The 22436-nt window shown below is 43.5% G+C and overlaps 1 protein-coding gene across 1 annotated transcript in view; it reads right to left on the bottom strand.

Moving 5' to 3' along the window:
- ripor3 (RIPOR family member 3) overlaps window positions 1–22436 on the bottom strand; it is a 49208-nt gene that overhangs the window by 18303 nt on the left and 8469 nt on the right. Inside the window, 6 exon segments of the mRNA XM_062050709.1 lie at window positions 1710–1859; window positions 1937–1990; window positions 2071–2094; window positions 4915–4993; window positions 5289–5444; window positions 5565–5663. Of these exon segments, the coding sequence (XP_061906693.1) occupies window positions 1710–1859; window positions 1937–1990; window positions 2071–2094; window positions 4915–4993; window positions 5289–5444; window positions 5565–5662 (561 nt within the window). The 5' untranslated portion in view covers window position 5663.

The raw sequence follows: 22436 nt of genomic DNA on the forward strand, positions 1-22436 counted from the left end.
AAAAAATCGATGTTATAATGAATTTTTGACCTATTCAAGACTCCAATTACTTAAAAAATGTCACTTTAAAATGTTTTATGTGGAAAAAATATTGCATATATTGTGTGGTTGCCATATAAAAACATCAAAGTTTTCTTTGACAAAAGAGTATAAAAACAAACAAAACAATAGTTCAAACGTAAATTCGACAGATATATCTGAAATTGATCTCGTAACTTAAGTGTTGAAAGTAAAAAAAAACTAATAAAAATGTATCACTTTATGAGTGGGAGACCTTTTGGATCCCAAATATATTTAGTGGGATTTTATTAATATTTTCACTGTGATTACTCAAAAATATTAAATAATTAAAATCAACGGTGTCCTGCATTATTGATCTTTTAGAGCTCTAATTACTAAATACTGCATATTTCCAGTTTTACTATAAAAAACAAAGTTGTTTTTGACAGAAAAGCCATAAAACCTTTTTTTTTTTTTTTTTTAGTTTTTATCAACCTGAAGTTGATATAGAGATTTACTGTAAGCGTTAAATAAAACATAATAATAATAATTTGACTTATTTTCAACATTTTAATGACTGAGACCCTTTATTGTCCCCGGGAGCCCTAAAGAATTAAAAAAAAAAAATCCATATATTTTGTTATGGTTTGAAAATGAAAAATATCAAAATGGCCCCCACATGCTTAAATTTTTCCGTGTGCGGCCCTCAGTGGAAAAAGTTTGGACACCCCTGCCTTATAAGATGTCTATGGTTATTAACGTTAGCAGTGAGTTTACAGCCTCATGGATTTAACTACACAGCAAATAAAAGTTACGTTACTTAGCCAATAAACATTCAAAATGTACCCTTCTTTGTGCAACTTCAAATGTCGAACGAAGTTGGAAGTTGTTGCGTTTCCGTCTGTAATATTCGAACTGCATGTTTTGCATACGGCAATTCGTTTTTTGTTGACCAAGTCGTAGTTTTTATACCCGAACGAAACCAACTTTGGCACATTTTTTTTTTACTGGTGCATTGTTGGACAATTCTTCTTCGTTGGTTTTCCTGCAATTTGATTGGATGAGTGCTGTGGGACGAAAACAACGTAGAACTAATTTGATTGGCTGTTGTACTGAGAGCACACATGCTTGACAGGGAGCACAACAAGCTGACAGACAAGTACAAAATTAAAGATACGGAGCGCTCCTGAATAACTTTTTAATCTTTGGGTTTTGGGGAAAGTAGCAAGTCATGTCAAGTCAAAAGGCTCAAGTCCAAGTGAAGTCACAAGTCATTGATGTTAAAGTCTAAGTCGAGTTGCAAGTCTCTTTATATTTTGTCAAGTCGAGTCTAAAGTCATCACATTTATGACTCGAGTCTGACTCGAGTCCAAGTCATGTGACTCGAGTCCACACCTCTGATTTTTGAAAAGTGGAGTCTTACTGTACTTTTAAGCGCCTTTTTGCTTTGTTGGCATGAAAAATTGTAACATGACTTAGACGCGTCTGGTTGGGTCTGCTCTCAGTGCTTGACTATTCGTTTCCCGACTAAGTGTTTGAGCCGGTGCTGAGTTTGCAAGCAGACGTGACGAGTGTGCTAGGTATCAGGCTAATTGCTCAATCTGTCAACTCCTTGACCAGCACAACTTCTTAAGGCGTCAGGTTCACCAACATACTCTGCCACATGTCCTACACTGGCTGTCCTATGTTACAGGAAGAGAGGTTCCAACCTGCACACTGTGTCTGTGGTTGCGCCCCAGCTCCAAAAGACTCTCTCTGGACGCCCTGGAGGACGGCGAGAGCGAGAAAGCTCGTTTCATGTTGACAACTCCCTGACACAGGCGCCACTGGACGCAGTAGTTCTCGTAGAGCTCGTCCACCTGTGGACATAGACAGACATGAAGCGATACGGACGCCAGAGAGCCCACAGCGGTATGGACGCCATCGACATGCTTACCTTGCTGATTTGGAATTCCAGCCTTCGTACGTGTCTTTCCTGGGCTCGTATCTCCTGGAAGAGCAAAGGCAGGTGAAGATTATAATAGGCATGTGAGGGACGTGCTGAGAGAAAGCCAACAAAATGGACTTCACCTTGTCCAGGTCGTAGAGAAAGGCCTGCAAAGATATTAGAAGACATGTCAAAGTCTTTCAAGACCTACTTAATGTACGTTATACTTTCCTAAGTGTTTCCAGGTCTGATATTGATATCGGTCAAATATTACCGAAAAACAAGTAACGGATGATTAGGGATGATGTTCGTTAAGAAATTATCGAGTTCGAGCCCGTTATCGAATCCTCTTATCGAACCGATTCCTTATCGAATCTCTTATCGAATTCAGATAGGTTGTTGTGTGTACACTGAGTTCCAAAAGCCATAGATGTTATATGACTGGGCCGGCACGCTGTTTATATGGAGGAAAAGCGTACGTGACTGAGGACAGCATGCGGCCGTTATAGGGTGAAGGTATTAGGTGAGAGAGGACGCTAAAGGCATGCCCCCAGTGAGCATATAGTGCTGCTATGTGCGTTGTAAAAAAAAAAATTGCAGACAAACACATCACCAACATGGACGAAGTGCCGCTCACTTTCGACATCCCGGTGAAGCACACTGGAGAAGAAGGGGACCAGCACGGTAGCGAATCCATTCGCACAACAGGGCAAGAGAAGTCTGCTTTTACTGTTGTGCTAGCTTGCTATGCTAATGGGCAACGAGACTGACTTTTTGAAAATGACGAGAGGGAATCTGGTTTGATGGAGAACTTGCCTAGCTGTTCATTTCGGACACAGAAGATGAGGACTTTGATGGATTTGTGGATGAGGATTGATTAGAAAATAATGTGAGTACATTGATAAATACTTCAATAAAGTACAACCGAACTCAGCTTTGCTCCTGCTGCCTTTTAAGAAAAGCATCCATGCATGCTAGCGTATGTTTTAAGATAGCGTATGTTTAACCATGCCTGCGCCCCAAAATATGCTGCGCCTTATTTATGCGTTAAATACAGAAATAGCACCCGTAACTGACACAGCGCCTTTTAATACGTTGCGCCCTATGGTCGCGAAAATACGGTATAGTGCAGTGGTCGGCAACCTTTACCACTCAAAGAGCCATTTTGGCAAGTTTCACAAATTAAAGAAAAAAATGGGAGCCACAAAAAAAATTTAAAATTTAAAATGAAAAACACCGCATACAAAGCTTAAATTGCTTTGTGCTATGTTAACCAGGGGTCTCAGACACACGCACCGGCACACACTTTAATATGGAAATTTGATGTTAGTGCGGCCCGCAAGTTTTGAAAGCGTCATACCTGCCAACACTCTACAGTCTGCCCAAACAGTATACCTGCTGGACCACATGTAGATTGCAGTTTTAGCTTGCTCACATAAGTGACAGCAAGGCGTACTACCTCAGCAGCCACACATCTTACACTGACGGTACCAATACCCAGAATCCCATGCAGCCCTAACTCTTCCGCTCAACCAACGCACGGGGGGGTTGATGTGTGGGGGGATTTGGTGGTAGCGGGGGTGTATAATGTAGACCGGAAGAGTTAGGGCTGCATGGGATTCTGGGTATTGGTTGTGTTGTGTTTATGTTGTGTTACGGTGGGATGTTCTCCAGAAATGTGTTTTTCATTCTTTTTTGGTGTGGGTTCACAGTGTGGCGCATATTTGTAACGTAACAATGTTAAAGTTGTTTGATACGGCTACCGTCAGTGTAAGCTGTGTGGCTGATGAGTAAGTATGCTTTGCTGTCTCCTATGTGTGCAAGTAAAAGCAACATACAACATGTGGCCGGGCTGGCATGCTGTTTGTAAATGCTATAGAGGACAATTACTACAGTGCAATTAGGGCACTCCCTTATTCAGCAATTAGAGTGTTAATATCCCTTATTCAGCAATTAGAGTGTAAATAGGATTATATTTTCCCTGGGAGTTATCTATGAGAGACACTAAGATCCATAAGTCTCCTGGGAAAATCGGGGGGGTCGGCAAGTATGTAGCTGAGCCGCATCAGAGTGGTCAAAGAGCTGCATGCGGCTCCGGAGCCGCGGGTTGCCGACCCCTGGTATAGTGGCTTCGATAACGGGAACCGGTTCTCAAAAAGGGATTCGAACCCATGGAATCGGTTCTTTTCTTATCGAACAATCGGGAGAACCAGTTTCGAGCATCATCCATACGGATGATATCGGCTTTCATCTAAAATGTGTAATATACGCTCTATTACAAGCAGTCCGCCAGTGTGTTTACTTGTGCAATGCTGGACAGCCAGTTAACATCTAAATGTCCTCCTATAGCACACAAGGTTGGTCTTTTCTTCTATTTTAGTCAAGTCATTTACAAAAGGTAAACATAGAAGGCTATAGGCTACTAGGAGCTAGCAGCTACATAACAACTATACAACTATTCACACATTAGCACACAAGCTAGATATACATAATTAAGTAAACAATATTGCAGTCTAAAACAGCACATTTGTCAACGTGATAGTTGCATATTACTAACACATACCAAGTCTCCAAGGCAATAGGGTATTAGAAAGTATACAGTAACAAACGTGTCCGCATCATTCAACTTACTGCATCATAAACTTCACCTACTGGATTAGTGTGACAACTAGGTGTTGCCAAAAACAATTACCAAGTGATCAAGTTACAGACAGCATAAGTTCATTCTAGATGGTTAATAATAAATAGGTTAGTGTTTTTCTACCATTGTTCTCTGTTTGACTAATTTCTCTAGATCAAACCTTTTCTAAGTAGTGTTTTGTCTTCACAAAAGTACTCAAATAAAAGTAAAACGTATGTTGCTTTAAAACTACTTTGACAAGTATTTATTCAAAAAGTTATTTGAGTAAATGTAGCGCATTACCTCCCACCTGTGGCTGTAACACAAAACGTATCACAAGGATTGTCTGTTCAAGGTATAAACTCACCAATCTGGAGTTTCTTTTACTCTCTCTCTGGCGTGAAGACAGGAAGTCTATCTCAGCCTGGTGGCACTGCACATGCTCTCTGCACACACACACACACACACACACACACACACACACACACACACACACACACACACACACACACACACACACACACACACACACACACACACACACACACACACACACACACACACACACACACACACACACACACACACACACACACACCACAACTATTAGTTACTGTGGACCAACAAGATCCCTGATTAGGAGACCTGAAACCTCGTACTTAAGGCCTCCATAGACCGCAGGTCTCAGACCTAAATTCTATGTGGGCACAAGATGTCAGGGTCACCCCTCAGTAAACACACCTGAGGCCTTTGCAGAGCGCCTGGAAGACTTGGTCCACCTCTTCTGGCTGCAGGGACCAGATGGATCCAAATCCTCTTCTGGGAGACAAAGAAGCTCGTGGAGTTTTTCCCCCAGACACGACTTTGGAGCGCAGAGAGTTCCGCACGGAGGAAGGCCTTAAAAGAGGATAGTTCAATGAAAAACCTACAAGGAGTGTTTGATGTTGTCGGAGTGCATTATCGTTCCGTGTCAGAAGTTTTCCTCCTTAGTGTGGCGCTAACAATGCTAACACTCACCGCCGTCGTCCCGTCAGAGAGTTGAACCCAGTGAAGGAGCGACTCCGCTGGACTGAACTTCCATAGGCGGGCGAGTCGAATCGCAGCTTTACTGACATCCTGAAAGCACGGAAAGTTGTTATCAAATCTCCTGTTTCCTATTCCAGACCCAAGAACGCATGTGCCATCTGACTGACGACAAAGACCACCTGCTTAATCTGCGTAGCCTATCCCGGCTGCACTCGGGCGAAAGGCAGGGTACACTATTACAATACTTATATTTTTTTAACCTTTAGGGCTCCCCTCAAGTTTGATCCCGAGGAAATGGAACGTTCTCAGTCATGGAAATTATCATTATTATTTTCTAACCAATGACAGTTTAAAAAAAGTATCAGGGATCCAAAAGGGTCCCACTCATAAAAGTGTTAAAAATAAGTCATACATTATTGTGTGAATGCTCCAAAGCATTCACACATATGGTTTTCTACACCGAAATTCATCTATTTATTCAACTTCTTCTTCTCCAGATTTTGGCGTGCTGTACCTTCCACATTTTTCACCCGATTCAAACCGTTCCAACTTCAAACTGTTCAGCCTATTCGGGAATCGTGGGCTTTCCCTTGAAAAATTCAAAAAATTCCCAGAGTTCCAGGTTTTTCGGGACATTTTTTCAAAATTCCACCATTTCCACATTTTTCAACCGATTCCAACCATTCCACCTTCAACACTTTCCAACATCTTGGAAATTCAAACTACCTTTTTTCCAAGTTCAAAGAAATTCCAGGATTTTCGAGAATTCCTGGTTTTCCAAAGCCCTATTTCCACTCTTTTTTCTGGCAACTACTCCTTTCACATTTTTCAACGCATTTCAACCGTTACACCGTCAAAACATTCCTCTTAATCAGGACAAAAAATAAAGTTGTTTTTTGAACTGGAAAAATTCCCAGTTTTCCCGAAATTCTAGGAATTCCGTACACTCAATTCAACAAGTTACTACTTCAACATTTCTTGACCGATTTGAACAATACCAACACCAACCATTTCAGCTCATTCAGACCATTTAAGTTTTTCCCATTTTCAAAAAAATTCCCGCTTTTCCCGAAATTCCCTAATTTTGGGGAAATTCCCATTAAAATAAATGGGACATTCTTCAAAGTTCCACAACTCCTACATTTTTCATCTCATTCAAACTATTCCAACTTCAAAATATTCAGCCTGTTTTTGGAATTGCATGCTCTACTTTACCAATTCTAAAAAATTCCAGGATTTCAGTTCAACTTCAGTATTGGAGCATTCACACGCAATTCCTTCAGGAATTGCCTCATCTAGTTATAAATTTTTTATTTTTTTACTTTCAACGCTTAAATGTCTTGATCAACTTCATATCTATCTGTCGATTATAAGTATTCATTTTTTAATAGTTTTTTTAATTAATTTTTTTCTTGCCCTTCTTGTAAATTTTTTTCAACACTTACATTTCTAGCTCATCTTCGGATCTGTTGATTTATAGTTAGATTTGTTTGTGTGTTTTATGCCCTTTTTTTATGGCAAAAACACAAATTATGCAATATTTTCCCCAAATATATATTTCAAAGTGGAATATATTTGATGTGAAGTAATTGGAGCCATCAATGAGCTAGTAAAACATATACCACTGATTTTAATTGCATGGCTGTCATGATCTGGTAGCTCTGCTCTCACCTGTCTACTTCTTGTTGCAGTGCCTAGTTTCTGGGTCAAGGAGCTGAGCCACCTGAGCAAACACCTGATACACATTTCCTCCTGGCGACTTAAAGGCCTACTGAAAGCCACTACTACCGACCACGCAGTCTGATAGTTTATATATCAATGATGAAATCTTAACATTGCAACACATGCCAATACGGCCGGGTTAACTTATAAAGTGACATTTAAAACTTCCCGGGAAATATCCGGCTGAAACATCGCGGTATGATGACGTATGCGCGTGACGAAGTCCGAGTAACGGAAGTTATGGTACCCCGTAGAATCCTATACAAAAAGCTCTGTTTTCATTTCATAATTCCACAGTATTCTGGACATCTTTTGCAATTTTTTTAATGAACAATGAAGGCTACAAAGAAGACAGTTGTAGGTGGGATCAGTGTATTAGCAGCGGACTACAGCAACACAACCAGGAGGACTTTGTTGGAGCGCTAGCCGCGCTAGCCGCCGACCTCACCTTGACTTCCTACGTCTCCGGGCCGCCAAACGCATCGGGTGAAGTCCTTCATCCTTCTGCCGATCGCTGGAACGCAGGTGAGCACGGGTGTTGATGAGCAAATGAGGGCTGGCTGGCGTAGGTGGAGAGCTAATGTTTTTAGCATAGCTCTGTGCAGTCCGGTTGCTAAGTTAGCTTCAATGGCGTCGTTAGCACAGCATTGTTAACCTTCGCCAACCTGGAAAGCATTAACCGTGTATTTACGTGTCCACGGTTTAATAGTATTGTTGATTTTCTATCTATCCTTCCAGTCAGGGGTTTATTTCTTTTGTTTCTATATGCAGTTAAAGCAAGATGCTATCACGTTAGCTCGTAGCTAAAGCATTTCGCCGATGTATTGTCGTGGAGATAAAAGGCACTGAATGTCCATTTCGCGTTCTCGACTCTCATTTTCAAGAGGATATAGTATTCGAGGTGGTTTAAAATACAAATCTGTGATCTACAATAGAAAAAGGAGAGTGTGGAATCCAATGAGCCAGCTTGTACCTAAGTTACGGTCAGAGCGAAAAAAGATACGTCCATCGCTGCCTCTCAAGTCATTCACTGTAACGTTCCTCATCTACGAATCTTTCATCCTCGCTCAAATTAATGGGGTAATCATCACTTTCTCGGTCCGAATCTCTCTCGCTCCATTGTAAACAACGGGGAATTGTGAGGAATCCTAGCTCCTGTGACGTCACGCTACTTCCGGTACAGGCAAGGCTTTTTTTTATCATCGAGCAAAAGTTGCGAACTTTATCGTCGATTTTCTCTACTAAAGCCTTTCAGCAAAAATATGGCAATATCGCGAAATGATCAAGTATGACACATAGAATGGATCTGCTATTCCCGTTTAAATTAAAAAAAATCATTTCAGTAGGCCTTTAAGCTCTGCAGTCTATTCACTCAGCGTTAGTAGGTTCCTGAAGGGTCACCGCCTCTGCTTTGGCTCTAATCAGGCTTCTTGTTTCCTGTTGCTCTTACTCAGCGTTGTTGTGTAGTGTTACCTGTTTCCTCTTGAAGTGAATTAATGAACTCCTATTATGTTTTGCATATGGCGAATGTTTATATTCATCTTGGAGAAAGCAAACCACCAACTTTAAGTAAATAGTGGTATTTCAGTTTGAGTACATAATAAGATAAGGCCTCTTAGTTTGACATTCGCAGTTGGTTTTGATCACTTCTCGTAGGAAAGAGGCCCTAATTGGGACTTCGGAATGCAAAAGTGATAACCATATCCTTGAGAGGAGACTACCTGTCTAGCTCAACGCCAACATTTAAGTTATGACTTAAAGCAGTTGTTTTCCAGACACTTACACACAAACATGTTCTTTTATGGTCAGGATGTGCTCTCCTGACTTAGCACACACACAAAGACAGGAAGGAGGAATATAAAACCGATGGTTTGGCTTCTCCAAGTTAGGATTGCCTCATTTTCTTGACCTGACCTCCTCTAGGATCTGCAGTCCTGTATAATGATGCTCGCTTGTAATAAAGCAACTTTTGGTTCAGTAAAGCATCTCCGATGTGTCTTTTAATCCAGCCGCACTGCCATGTCACCCCTCTGTCCGGACGAGGATGACAAGACCAGAAATACACATCACTCTCTACACTTTTTGTGTGTAATTTCTGTTTCTCCAGCCTCTTTGTGATTTTGCAGCCGCCTTCCAGACGCTGTTGGCTAATGTTGGCATCCTCAGTCAGCGTGTCAGTCAGATGAGGACTGTGACTCACCCAAAAGGAGGTCACACCGGGACAGGAACCTTCCTACCTTTACCAGCGGCTATTCCTCTCACTCCTCGGAAGCCCATGTGACTGCCCCTGTTCACTACAGAAATAATGAAAGTGTTTGATCACACCCTTAATGGCAGAGAAGCGGACAGCCGCCACCTGCTGGACTTTAAGCAAAGCAATCTGACTGTGTCCGCATGCTCCATTGACTTCCGTATCCTTGCGGAGAGAGCGGATTTGGTGACGCTGCTTTATGCAAAATTTTTCGCAAATAATTAAATTGTCTCATCAAGAATGAACTTCCTACCCATCACCAAACTGCCACCCTTGACACACTTATTTGGGTAAGCATTCATCTAAATGAGAGAATTTGCACGTGCAATAGAGAGGACATCAAGGAGGATAGTCGATAATGTCCCTCTTTGCCTAAGGGAGCAATATCAACAGTGGTACTCATTCCTGCCATAAACACCACTCGTCAGCTTAATTACACTACTGAAGGGCCAATGCAGCTTTGAGCATAAGTCACCGCTGCGCAGCAAGCTTGTCGACGAAGATTGCGCCTTTGCCGTTACTGTGGAAGCCCGGACCAACATATCTGAAAGTGCACCATTCACCCTCCCAGACAGATGGCGCTCGCATGCCTCGCTCCTAAAGCTTCTTCTCCTCCAGCGGGGTTCAACCAACAGCCTGCTACTAATGGATTGTGTGAGTACCCAGAGGCTAGTAGTCCCGGAGAGAGACCTGAACTTTCCGGAACTTTGTCAGGGGGGGAAGCAGTGTCAAGATTGTTGCATTTATTGACTCGAGTGCAGACGATTGCTTCATGGACTCAAACTTTGTGGACTTGCATAAGATTGCTACAATTATACTTTGCTCCCCTAAGGCCGTTTACTGGCGAGGGTGACGCCCCAAACTGAGACTTTAGTTTTACAGCTATCGGGTAATCACCACTAGGTGATACGTTTCTTTATTTTTTCATGTCAGTCAACACCTATTGTGTCAGGTCTACCATGGCTTAACATGTGAAAGAGGCTACTCATTGTAAGGGACACACTCTGGACCTGATTATCACAAAAGGTCTCAATGTTTCTGATGTTCTTGTGATTGATCCTTCATTGTCTGATCATTTCTGTGTTTTTTTTAAATATTTCTGTAATTCCGGACACACAAACAGAATCAAAGAATGTCAAAAAGCGGTACATAGATGAACATGCTAATGTACTCTTTAAAAACGCCATCTTCTCACTACCACCTCTAAACCCATGTCATGCTGATGATCTTGTAAGCAACTTTAATTCCAAAATTGTGAATATCATAGATATCATTGCACCTGTTACAGTTAAAACGATTTCTGGCAAGCAAAAGGCACCCTGGAGAAAATCTGCTGCTGTAACAGCCCAGAGAAGAGAGTGCAGGAAGGCTGAACGAATCTGGCGGAATACAAAACTTCATATTCACCATGACATCTATAAAGAGAGCCTCCAGGCCTACAATTTAGTCTTAAAAAGTGCTAGAGAAACATTCTTCTCCAATATCATAAACAGCAACACAAAAAAGGCCAAAACCCTATTCGCAACCGTTGACAGACTGACTAAACCCCCAACACAAATACCAGCCGAACTCCATTCCACGCAGAAATGCAATGAGTTTGCATTCTTTTATACTGATAAAATTGAAGGCATCAGACGCACCATCAATATCTCAAGTAAAAAAGTTGGATCACCAACCCATTTAGGCAAAAGTAACACAGCAATGATGGCAAGCTTTAATGCCATAGACTCTAAAACTCTAGTGGAAACGGTGACAGCTCTAAAGTCATCCACCTGCTGCCTTGATGTTTTACCTACCAACTTCTTTAAGAATGTTTTTGACTGCCTATCAACAGACATCTTGCAAATAGTTAATAATTCTATTCAATCGGGCAATTTCCCAAAGGCTTTCAAAACTGCAGTCATTAAACCTCTTCTAAAAAAGCAGAGCCTAGATGCCTCTGTTATCAACAACTACAGACCAATTTCAAATTCACCATTCATAAGTAAAATAATTGAGAAAGTTGTCCTCCAACAACTAAATCACTTCTTGGCTTCTACTGGCTGCCACAACAACTTCCAGTCAGGATTTCGACCTCTTCATAGCACAGAGACGGACCTTCTTAAAGTTATAAATGACATCCGTCTAAACACAGACTCTGGCAAAACTTCAGTATTAATGCTTTTGGACCTCAGTGCTGCATTTGACACTGTCGACCACTCAATACTTTTGGACAGGTTGGAAAACTGGGTGGGGATCTCAGGCACAGTTTTAAGCTGGTTCAAGTCATATCTACAAGATAGGAACTATTTTGTTTCCATTGGTAACTTTGTATCAGAACCAACCAACGTAACGTGTGGAGTCCCCCAAGGTTCAATCTTGGGGCCGCCTTAATTTAACATCTATATGCTCCCACTAGGACAAATCATGCAAAATAATAACATTGACCATCATTGCTATGCCGATGACACCCAAATCTATGTAGCGCTATCACCAAATGACTATCGCCCCATAGATCTTCTGTGCCAGTGCATTGAGCAAGTCAAACACTGGATGTGCCAAAATTTCCTACAACTAAATGAAGATAAAACTGAGATAATTGTTTTTGATGCTAAAAAAGAAAGGTTTAAAGTCGTCCAACACCTTCAATCACTGTCCCTGAAAACCTCAAATAAAGCCAGAAATCTTGGGGTTATTTTAGATTCTGATTTACATTTCGACAGTCACATCAAATCAGTAACAAAATCGGCCTACTATCACCTCAAAAATGTAAAAAGACTTAGAGGGCTCATGTCAGCTCAAGACTTTGAAAAACTTGTACATGCCTTTATTACCAGTAGGCTAGACTATTGTAATGGTCTCCTTGTAGGTCTTCCCAAAAAAACTGTCAGGCAGCTACAGCTTGTTCAGAACGCTGCTGCTAGAGTTCTAACAAAGACCAAAAAATGTGAGCACATTACACCAATTCTTAAATTCTTACATTGGCTCCCTGTACATCAGAGAATTGATTTCAAAATCCTCCTGCTCACATATAAATCACTACATGGTCTAGGGCCGAAGTATATTACAGATATGCTCCCACTATATAAGCCCTCTAGATCACTAAGATCTTCTGAGACCAATCTGTTAGCGGTTCCAAGAGTAAACTCAAATCAAGGGAGAACATCATTCAGTCACTATGCAACAAATAGCTGGAATAAACTTCCTGAAGATGTCAGACTTTCCCCAACTCTGACTACTTTTAAAACTAGACTGAAGACTTTTATGTTCACCTTAGCTTTCAGCTAAATCTTTTAATATTTTAACTTTTAACGTCTGCACTGTTTTTATTTTTATTGTCTGCATTTTAATTTTGCTTTTATTTTCTTTCATTTCACTTTGTTGTCTGTGAAGCACTTTGAGTCTGCCTTGTGTATGAAAAGCGCTATACAAATAAAGTTGCCTTGCCTTGTCTTGCCTCGCTTAATCTGCATGATCCCAGTATTGATTGGGGTAGGTCTACGGCAGGGGTGGGCAATTAATTTTCACCGGGGGCCGCATAAGCAACCCGAGCACTGCTGGAGGGCCACATGACAATATTTCAATTAAATTTTGCTCAATATTATTTTTGATATACCGTAAGATAAATAATAATGATGATAATAATAATAATAATTAATAATAATAATAATAATTTAATTTAACCTCACTTAACTTTATACAAAAGCAGATTGCTTTTGATGGTCACTTTATCCTGCATTGTCCAACATTTTTCCCCATCAGATTTGGACAACCATCTGTTGTTAAAAATAGTTTTTAATCATATTTATTTTATATTGTTTTTTATATTGGTTTTATATGTAATTGTTTTTTCTTTTTATTCAGTCATTGGTGGAGCTAAGGATAATATTTGAATATTGTTTTTAATATTGTTGTGCAGCACTTTGGAAACATTTTGTTGTTTAAATGTGCTATATAAATAAAGTGGATTGGATTGGATTGGATTGTCACACCTGCCAGCTTGTCCCATTTCAGTCCTAACATGTCCAAACACGCATTTACCTATGTGAACAAGTCATTACCTGTGGTTGTCTCTTTAATTGACTGCATGGCTGCCACCTACTCCGTGATTTGAAAGTCTGCAGTTATCCCACGTAAGAAGAAGAGCAGCTGGAGGTGTCACGTACATCACAGATCTCATCCAAAGTTAGCGAAAAACAGTCTAAGTCTCCGGGCATACAGCGCAACAGAGTCCAATAAGCACTCCTTAATAAACTCTCCGTCAGAAAACGCCTTACTTTTTCTGGCGCTTTTGTGAGAAATGACGAAACTTGTCCTGACGGCTGCATCTCTGGGGGTGTGAAATATGGCACAAAGTCCTTGTTGGGTTTCCAGTTTTACCATCAACGCATCAGCCTCCCTTGCGCGCGCTTCATCAGACACATTCCGGTATTTTCCCTCGTGTTTCTTCGTGTAGTGGCGATTAAAATGATATTCTTTAAACACAGCAAGCTGTGTACCACAAATTAAGCACACGGCTTTACCATTAATTTATGTAAAGAAATACTTGCCAGTCCAAAACACGCCATTCGTCATCAACTTTTCTTTTTTTAGCGTCTCATCACTTGTCGCTGTGCACCTGCACTCACAGGTTCCCCCCGGACATATGGCATGAATAACACATTTCAAAATAAAAGCAGCACAGTTGTATTGCGCGCACGACATAGATGTTTTTTAAACTTTATTTTGTAATTTGTTATTGCGCCGTTCAATTCACTCACAATCGCACATGCGCATACGTCCACACGGAAGTAATACAAATAACGCTTTTCAAAACAAAAGCAGCACCGTTGTATTGCACACTCGACATAGATACTTTTTGAAATTTATTTTGAAATTTTTGATTGGCCTCACGCGGGCCGGACAGGGATGCGCAAAGGGCCGGATGCGGCCCGCGGGCCGTACAATGCCCAGGTCTGGTCTACGGTTTTGAATTGGAGCATTTTTTGTCATGCTAATTTCTTGCATTCCTCTGTTCCCTCAACGCCCATGCCTAGCCATGTCAATGAGACCAATAATTTGTCAGGGATACCTACCAAATATCATGATCTTAAACAGGTATTTAGTAAAGACTGGGGTTAGTCCCTTCCCCCACATTGTCTTTACGACTGTTCCATCAAACTCCTCCTGGGGGCATCGTTACCAGACCAACGTTAGACTTTTTAGGTCCTGAACAGTCATTAAAGGCCTACTGAAATGATTTTTTTTTATTTAAACGGGAATAGCAGATCCATTCTATGTGTCATACTTGATAATTTCGCGATATTGCCATATTTTTGCTGAAAGGATTTAGTAGAGAAAATTGACGATAAAGTTCGCAACTTTTGCTCGCTGATAAAAAAAAAGCCTTGCCTGTACCGGAAGTAGCGTGACGTCACAGGAGCTAGTATTCCTCACAATTGCCCATTGTTTACAATGGAGCGAGAGAGATTCGGACCGAGAAAGTGACGATTACCTCATTAATTTGAGCGAGGATGAAAGATTCGTAGATGAGGAACGTTACAGTGAAGGACTTGAGAGGCAGTGATGGACGTATCTTTTTTCGCTCTGACCGTAACTTAGGTACAAGCTGGCTCATTGGATTCCACACTCTCCTTTTTCTATTGTGGATCACGGATTTGTATTTTAAACCACCTCAGATACTATATCCTCTTGAAAATGAGAGTCGAGAACGCGAAATGGACATTCAGTGCCTTTTATCTCCACGACAATACATCGGCGAAATGCTTTAGCTACGAGCTAACGTGATAGCATCGTGCTTTAACTGCATATAGAAACAAAAAAATAAACCCCTGACTGGAAGGATAGATAGAAAATCAACAATACTATTAAACCGTGGACATGTAAATACACGGTTAATGCTTTCCAGGCTGGCGAAGGTTAATAATGCTGTGCTAACGACGCCATTGAAGCTAACTTAGCAACTTAGCAACCGGACCTCACAGAACTATGTACTCTCTCCTTTTTCTATTGTGGATCACGGATTTGTATTTTAAACCACCTCGGATACTATAACCTCTTGAAAATGAGAGTCGAGCACGCAAAATGGACATTAAAAGTGACTTATCTCCAAGACAATACCTCTTGAAAATGAGAGTCGAGCACGCGAAATGGACATTTAAAGTGACTTATCTCCAAGACAATACATCGGTGACACACTTAGCTACTGAGGTAGCACGATAGCATCGTTCTCAAATGAAGATAGAAACCCATCAACAGCCGTGCTCACCTGCATTCCAGCGATCAACGGCACGACGAAGGACTTCATCCGTGGGTTTGGCGGCAAGCATCGGCTAGGCGTAGTAAGTAGTCCTTGTTGTGTTGCTGTAAGTATTGTAATGCCCCGCAGTGGAGAAGGAGTCACACAGACGAGGAAGCGCTGCTCAATCGCTTTATTAACAACTCACGCTCACACACACTCAAGTTCTCCGCCAACTCACTCGCGCATGCGCATTCCCCAAACCCTTAAAGACACAGTACACTAATGCAAATATCACAGATATTACAGTATTGTACTTAGCCGCTAAGACACCGATCGATCCCACCTACAACGTTCTTCTTTGCAGTCTCCATTGTTCATTAAACGAATAGCAAAAGATTCACCAACACAGATGTCCAGAATACTGTGGAATTTTGTCGAAGAAAACAAGAGGCTTTTCTATCGGGTCCGATGGGGTCCAACCACTTCCATTGCTTTTGTGACGTCACGCGCATAAATCATATCCAAAGGAGTTTTTCAACCGGAAGTGTGGCGGGAATTTTAAAATTGCACTTTATAAGTTAACCCGGCCGTATTGGCATGTGTTGCAATGTTAAGATTTCATCATTGATATATAAACTATCAGACTGCGTGGTTGGTAGTAGTGGGTTTCAGTAGGCCTTTAAGGGACTATATTTTCTCGTCTCTTTGTCAGGTTGTCCCTGACAGTTTAGTTATGTTTTGGTTTTTCCTCTGTCATTTCCTGTCAGCACTCTTATTTTGGTTATTTCCTGATTGTCTCCCTGAGTGCTGCTTCCCCTCAGCTGCGGCTGATTGGCACCTGGGCACACCTGGTGTCAATCAGCCAGCTGCTATTTAAACCTGCCTTCCCCTCCAGTCAGTGCTGGATTATTGTCATTTCTACTTGTCGATGTCAGTGTAGCTGGATGCGGTAGCGGTAAGCTATATTCTGTAGCTGTTTGTAGCTTGCTGTCTTTTTGTTCCTCGTCTTCCAGTTCCTGTTTCCCTGGCATCCTGTTTCCTGTTCCTGGTTTGTGTTTTTTCTTTATATTTTTGGACATTAAATAATGTTTTCCCGCTCAATGCCTATCGTCATCTCTGCATCTTGGGGTTCGTCACCAACACAATGTGACACTCTTGCGGTGGGTCTCATTCGCCCATCTTTCTTTCCATTGGGGGCCGTTTTTTCCCCCCGTTGAGACAAAAAATTATTTTTTACGGCCCTGTATTGACTATCGTGGTCTAAATCAGTGTTTCTTAAAGGCCTACTGAAACCCACTACCACCGACCACGCAGTCTGATAGTTTATATATCAATGATGAAATCTTAACATTGCAACACATGCCAATACGGCCGGGTTAACTTATAAAGTGCAATTTAAAATTTCCCGGGAAATATCCGGCTGAAACGTCTCGGTATGATGACGTATGCGCGTGACGTAGTCAGTTAAACGGAAGTATTGGTACCCCGTGGAATTGTGTCAGTACCTGTGCAAGGTGACTCTCGTAGAGGGGGCGTGTCTGCTCATCTGCCAGTCTGCTGTGATTAAGTGAGCGCTTATCGTCACATAGTTTCCCTGGACGTGCACCAGTCTGTCGTGAGCGCAACTGGTGATGCTCGGGATAGTTCATCCACAACTTTTTTCTTCTCATGCTCATAAAGATCTGGCACAATCTTAGCGCTGAAGTGGGTGCGCGACGGGATGTCGTAACGTGGCTCAAGCACGTTCAGCATGTGTTTAAAACCCTCGTTTTGCACAACGGAGTCTGCTCCTATAAACACACCGATTGAATGGAGCGGGTCGTTCAAGCTCTTCCGTTACTCCGCTCGCCATGACCACGCTGTGTGTGGACTGAACGTGCATGCGAACAACCTTTTTGTTTTGTTTTATATATCAAACCGCGGATCACGTGTGTGCCTCCCCTCCCCACACCCAGACACACGTCTCTTTTCTTCTCTACGGCGTGTGACAGGGGAAGATTTAGAAGAAAGACACCGCAGCGCATCTGTTTCCAGCCGATACTACATAAAAAATAACGTAAAATAACGCAGTAACGCATCATGTAGTAACGGTAACTGAGTTACTGAATATGAAAAAATAACGCGTTAGATTACTAGTTACCGCCGAAACTAACGGCGTTACTTTGTAACGCGTTAGTCCCAACACTGTAAAGGAATACATTGTCTCCAGACTTCCCCCCACATTCGACCCATACCAGTTTGCTTATCGACCTAACCGCTCCACAGAGGACGCCATCTCCTCTGCACTGCACCTGAGCTTAGAACATCTGGAAGGAAAGGACACACATCTGCGGATGTTGTTTCTCGACTTCAGCTCGGCGTTCAACACCATCATCCCGCAGCACTTGGTGAGCAAACTGGCCCCCCTTGAATTCAGTACCCTCCTATGCAACTGGCTGCTTGACTTCCTCACAGAAAGACCCCAGTCTGTGAGAGTGGGCGACAACACCTCCAGTGCCATCTCCCTGAGCACCGGCTCCCCCCAGGGCTGCGTACTGAGTCTGTTGCTGTTCACGCTGATGACCCATGACTGCTGCGCCAGGTCCACTACTAACCACATTGTGAAGTATGCGGACGACACAACAGTAGTGGGCCTCATCCGTGACAACAACGACATGGACTACATCCGTGACAACAACGACATGGACTACAGAAACATCTGGTTGACTGGTGCAGAACCAACAACCTGGTCCTGAACGACGACAAGACCAAGGAGATCATCGTCGACTTCAGGAAGCACCAGTCCAGCCACACTCCACTCTTCATCAACAGCACAGCGGAGGAGATGGTAAGCAGCACCAAGTTCCTGGGGGTGCAGATAACTGACAATATGACCTGGTCCCTACACACCGGAGCTCTTGTAAAAAGAGATTAGCAGCGCATGCACTTTTTGCGCCGGATGAAAAGAGCACAGCTCCCTCCCCCCCCCGTTCTCACCACATTCCACAGAGGCACTATAGAGAGCCTACTGACCAACAGCATCTCTGTCTGGACTGGAGCCTGCAGTGCCTCAGACTGGAAGTCTCTGCAGAGAGTGGTGAGGACGGCGGAAAAGATCATCAGGACTCCTCTTCCTCCTATCCAGGAGATCACAAAAAGGCGCTGCCTGACCAGGGCTCAGAAAATCTGCAGAAACTCCTCCCACCCCCACAAAGGACTGTTTTCACTGCTGGACTCTAGAAAGAGATTCTGCAGCCTCCGTAGCCGAACATCCAGGTTCTGTAACAGCTTCTTCCCTCAGGCCGTAAGACTTTTGAACGCATTAAAATAATCCCCTCAATTCCCCCCAAAAATGGATTAACTCGCTGGAATAAAAAGACAATATAACATACATCCATAAACGTGGATGCATATGCAAAAATGCAATATATTTATCTGTACAGTAATCTATTTATTTATATCTGCACCTTATTGCTTTTTATCCTGCACTACCATGAGCTAATGCAACAACATTTCATCTTATCTGTACTGTAAAGTTCAAATTTGAATGACAAGAAAAAGGAAGTGTAAGTCTAAGTCTAAGTCTAAGAATAGCTATTCTTTGCCACTTATTGATTCGGCATTTACTTAATTATCTTCTGCTGCTGTTTTCACTAAATTAGACCTACACAATGCAACCAGGTGAGAATTAAGGAGGGGAATGAGTGGAAGTGTGACGATCTGTCACTTCATGTCTGGTAATGTTTCCGGTGCTACTCGCGTCCGCCTCCTCTTCTGTGGTCGTCTGCCTCGCCAGCTGCAGCGGCGTTCAATGCGTCGCCGCCACCTGACTCTCCGTTGCTGGTTAAGGGGACACGACCTTGGCGACCCGCCGCCAACTATGCCCTCCACCCTCCCGTGACTTTTAAACCTTGTTTTTTTGTTGGGACATCTACAATATGTTCCTAAAGGGGGGTGGGGGGGGGAGGGGGGGCACACCTGGTTGCAGTTGCAAATCAGGCTGCTATTTATGCCTGCCTCGCCCTCCAGTCAGGGCTCGAGGATTGATTATGCTACAAACTTTTTGCTGCATGCTGTGTGCATGACTCATCCTCGCTTGTGTTGAGTATAATAAAAGACGTTGTCCTCCTGTCTCCTGCATCTTGGGGTCACAACTACCGCAGCCATGCGAGTTCCTCGAGCCAGAAAGTGACCTCGCGGAAACACCTGTCGGCGACGTGAAGCCGTCATTCTGGGCCGCACATTTCCTGGAGGACATGAAGGCCAAGTTTGTATGGTCCCAACCCACGGCAGGCTCACTCCTTCTCCCTCCGACTCGGCCGCCGGACCCAGCGCTGCGCGCTGCTCAACCTCCTCTGCCTGCTGCGCTACGCCCGCCGCAGCCTCATCTGCCTGCTGCGCTCTGTCGGCTTGGCCGCCGGCCCCCACTCTTCCTGTGGGACCTTCGACGCCTCTTCCTGCTAGTCTGGTGATGGTTCCTTTGAATCCCACCACGCTGTCCATTCTGGCGTCCTGTTGGGACTTAGCATGGGACGTGTCGCTGTCCCTCCTCCTGGCCCCCTTCCACCCTTCCCTGGCTTTTACAGCGGGGGACGCCGCCAACCAAGAGCTCCTTCCCCCGATAAAAGATAGCGTCTGGCATCCGCTTCGTGAGGGGGGGGGGGGCTACTACTAGCAGCGATGCTGTGAAAGACACGCCGCTGTGTCATCTTCTTTCCTGCAGCACAGGTGGTCATCAGGCACCCACACACCTCCTCATCAGCCAAGAAAGTGGCCAATCCAGGCACACTCTTTGCGTCATGGGCAGCGATACCTGGGATCCGGGTGTGGACCTTCATGGAGGCTGAGAAGCTGTCCTCTAAGTCAACCTCGTCAGTGACCACGAATGTGGCCATTTTATGGACTCCCTCCTGTCTGAGACCTGGGGTCTCCCTCCAGCAATGTGCAGGTCTCGGACATGGACCTTTACGGCTGCTGGTGCGCATGTGCCACTCGCGTCCACTCCTCGTCGGTGGTCGTCCGCCTCGCCAGCTGCAGCAGTGTTCAACGTGTCGCAGCCACCTGACTCTCCCTGCGGCTGAGGGGACACGGGGATTGGCGACCCACCACCAACGCCGCCCTCCACCCTCCTGTGACTTTTGAACCTTGTTTTTTTGTTGGGACATCTAGACTCCGTTCCTAAAGGGGGGGTACAGCCATGCTAGTTCCTGACAGGAAGACTGCTTTTAACAACCCTATGGGGCATTTCTAATATCAAGTTATGCCTTTTGGCCACACTCACACGCCTGCAGTCTTCCAAAATCTAATTAATGATGTCTGCCATGCCCGTCTTGTCTTACAGCGGTTATTGGAGAATCTGCGATATGTCACAGCTGTGAAGTGCAAATTTCACTCGCAATTTGTGTCGTTTCTGGAGTTTATCATGAAGAAAGGTCATCTAAAACCTGAACCTGCCAAAATCCAGGCTTTGGTCGAGTGGCCATCTTCTACATCAAGCAAGCACTTGCAAAAGTTCTTTGGTTTTGCTAACTTCTATAGGTGATTCATCCGCAACTTTAGCAGCAAAGCTGAACCCTTGACAAGGCTCACATCCACTAAGGTAACTTTCCGGTGGACCCCAGAAGCCGAGGTCACCCTTACCTTTACTAAAGCACCAATTCATATGCACATTGATCCTGCTTTACAACTTTTTGTCGAGGTTAATGCATCGGATACAGGAGTTGGAGCTGTTCTGTCCCAGTGTTCCCCGGTCGACCAGAGGCATCACCCTTGTACCTTCTTCTCACGTCACCTCACAGTGGCTGAAACATGCAACACCAAACCGATGCGCTCTGAAGAGTTTACGGACCTGTCGCTGAGGAAACCACTACGGAGACCATCATACCTGTGGCTCAAGTGATCGTAGCACTCCAATGGGAGGTGGAGAGAAGGGTGTCCGATGCTGTCTCCAAGACCAAAGCTCCAGACTATGATCGTGCAGGCAAGCTATTTGTTCCAAATGAACTGAGATCTGAAGTCCTAGAGTGTGTCACCCTAGAATGAGGCGGGCTCGTTTTTAGTCTCACAGAGATTCTGTTGGCCGGCGATGGGAAGCAACATCAAGGACTTTGTGAACGCCTGCTCCGTCTGCGCCAGAGACAAGGCCTATCATCGCTCTCCAGAGGTGTAATATTATTCCTTTTCCAAAATGCACCTCTGCAAGGGGCAGGGGGACGGGGGATCAACTTCTGACTGCAGAAGTTTGCAGGGGAGATGAGGACGAATAGAAAATGCTCTATAGCCTGCAGACTTTTTTTTGGCTCTGGGAATCACTAAAGCCGGAGTTCTTTGAACGCAGATTTCTGGTTGGGACATATGGTATAATACAATCAGCAAGATAGGATGGCGCTAGACCGTTTAGTATTTAAGTAGTAAAAACTTAAAGTCGCATCTTAAGTGCACAGGAAGCCAGTACAGGTGAGTCAATATAGGCGTAATATGATCAAACTTTGTTGTTCTTGTCAAAAGTCGAGCAGCCACATTTTCTACCAACTGTAATCTTTTAATGCTAGACATAGGGACACCCGAAAATAATACGTTACAGTAATCGAGACAAGACGTAACGAACGCATCAATAATGATCTCAGCATAGGTGGTGGACAAAATGGAACACATTTTGGCAATATTATGGAGATGAAAGAAGGCTGTTTTT

Source organism: Entelurus aequoreus, linkage group LG01 (genome assembly GCF_033978785.1).
Source record: "Entelurus aequoreus isolate RoL-2023_Sb linkage group LG01, RoL_Eaeq_v1.1, whole genome shotgun sequence".
Classification (NCBI taxonomy): Eukaryota; Metazoa; Chordata; class Actinopteri; order Syngnathiformes; family Syngnathidae; genus Entelurus; species Entelurus aequoreus.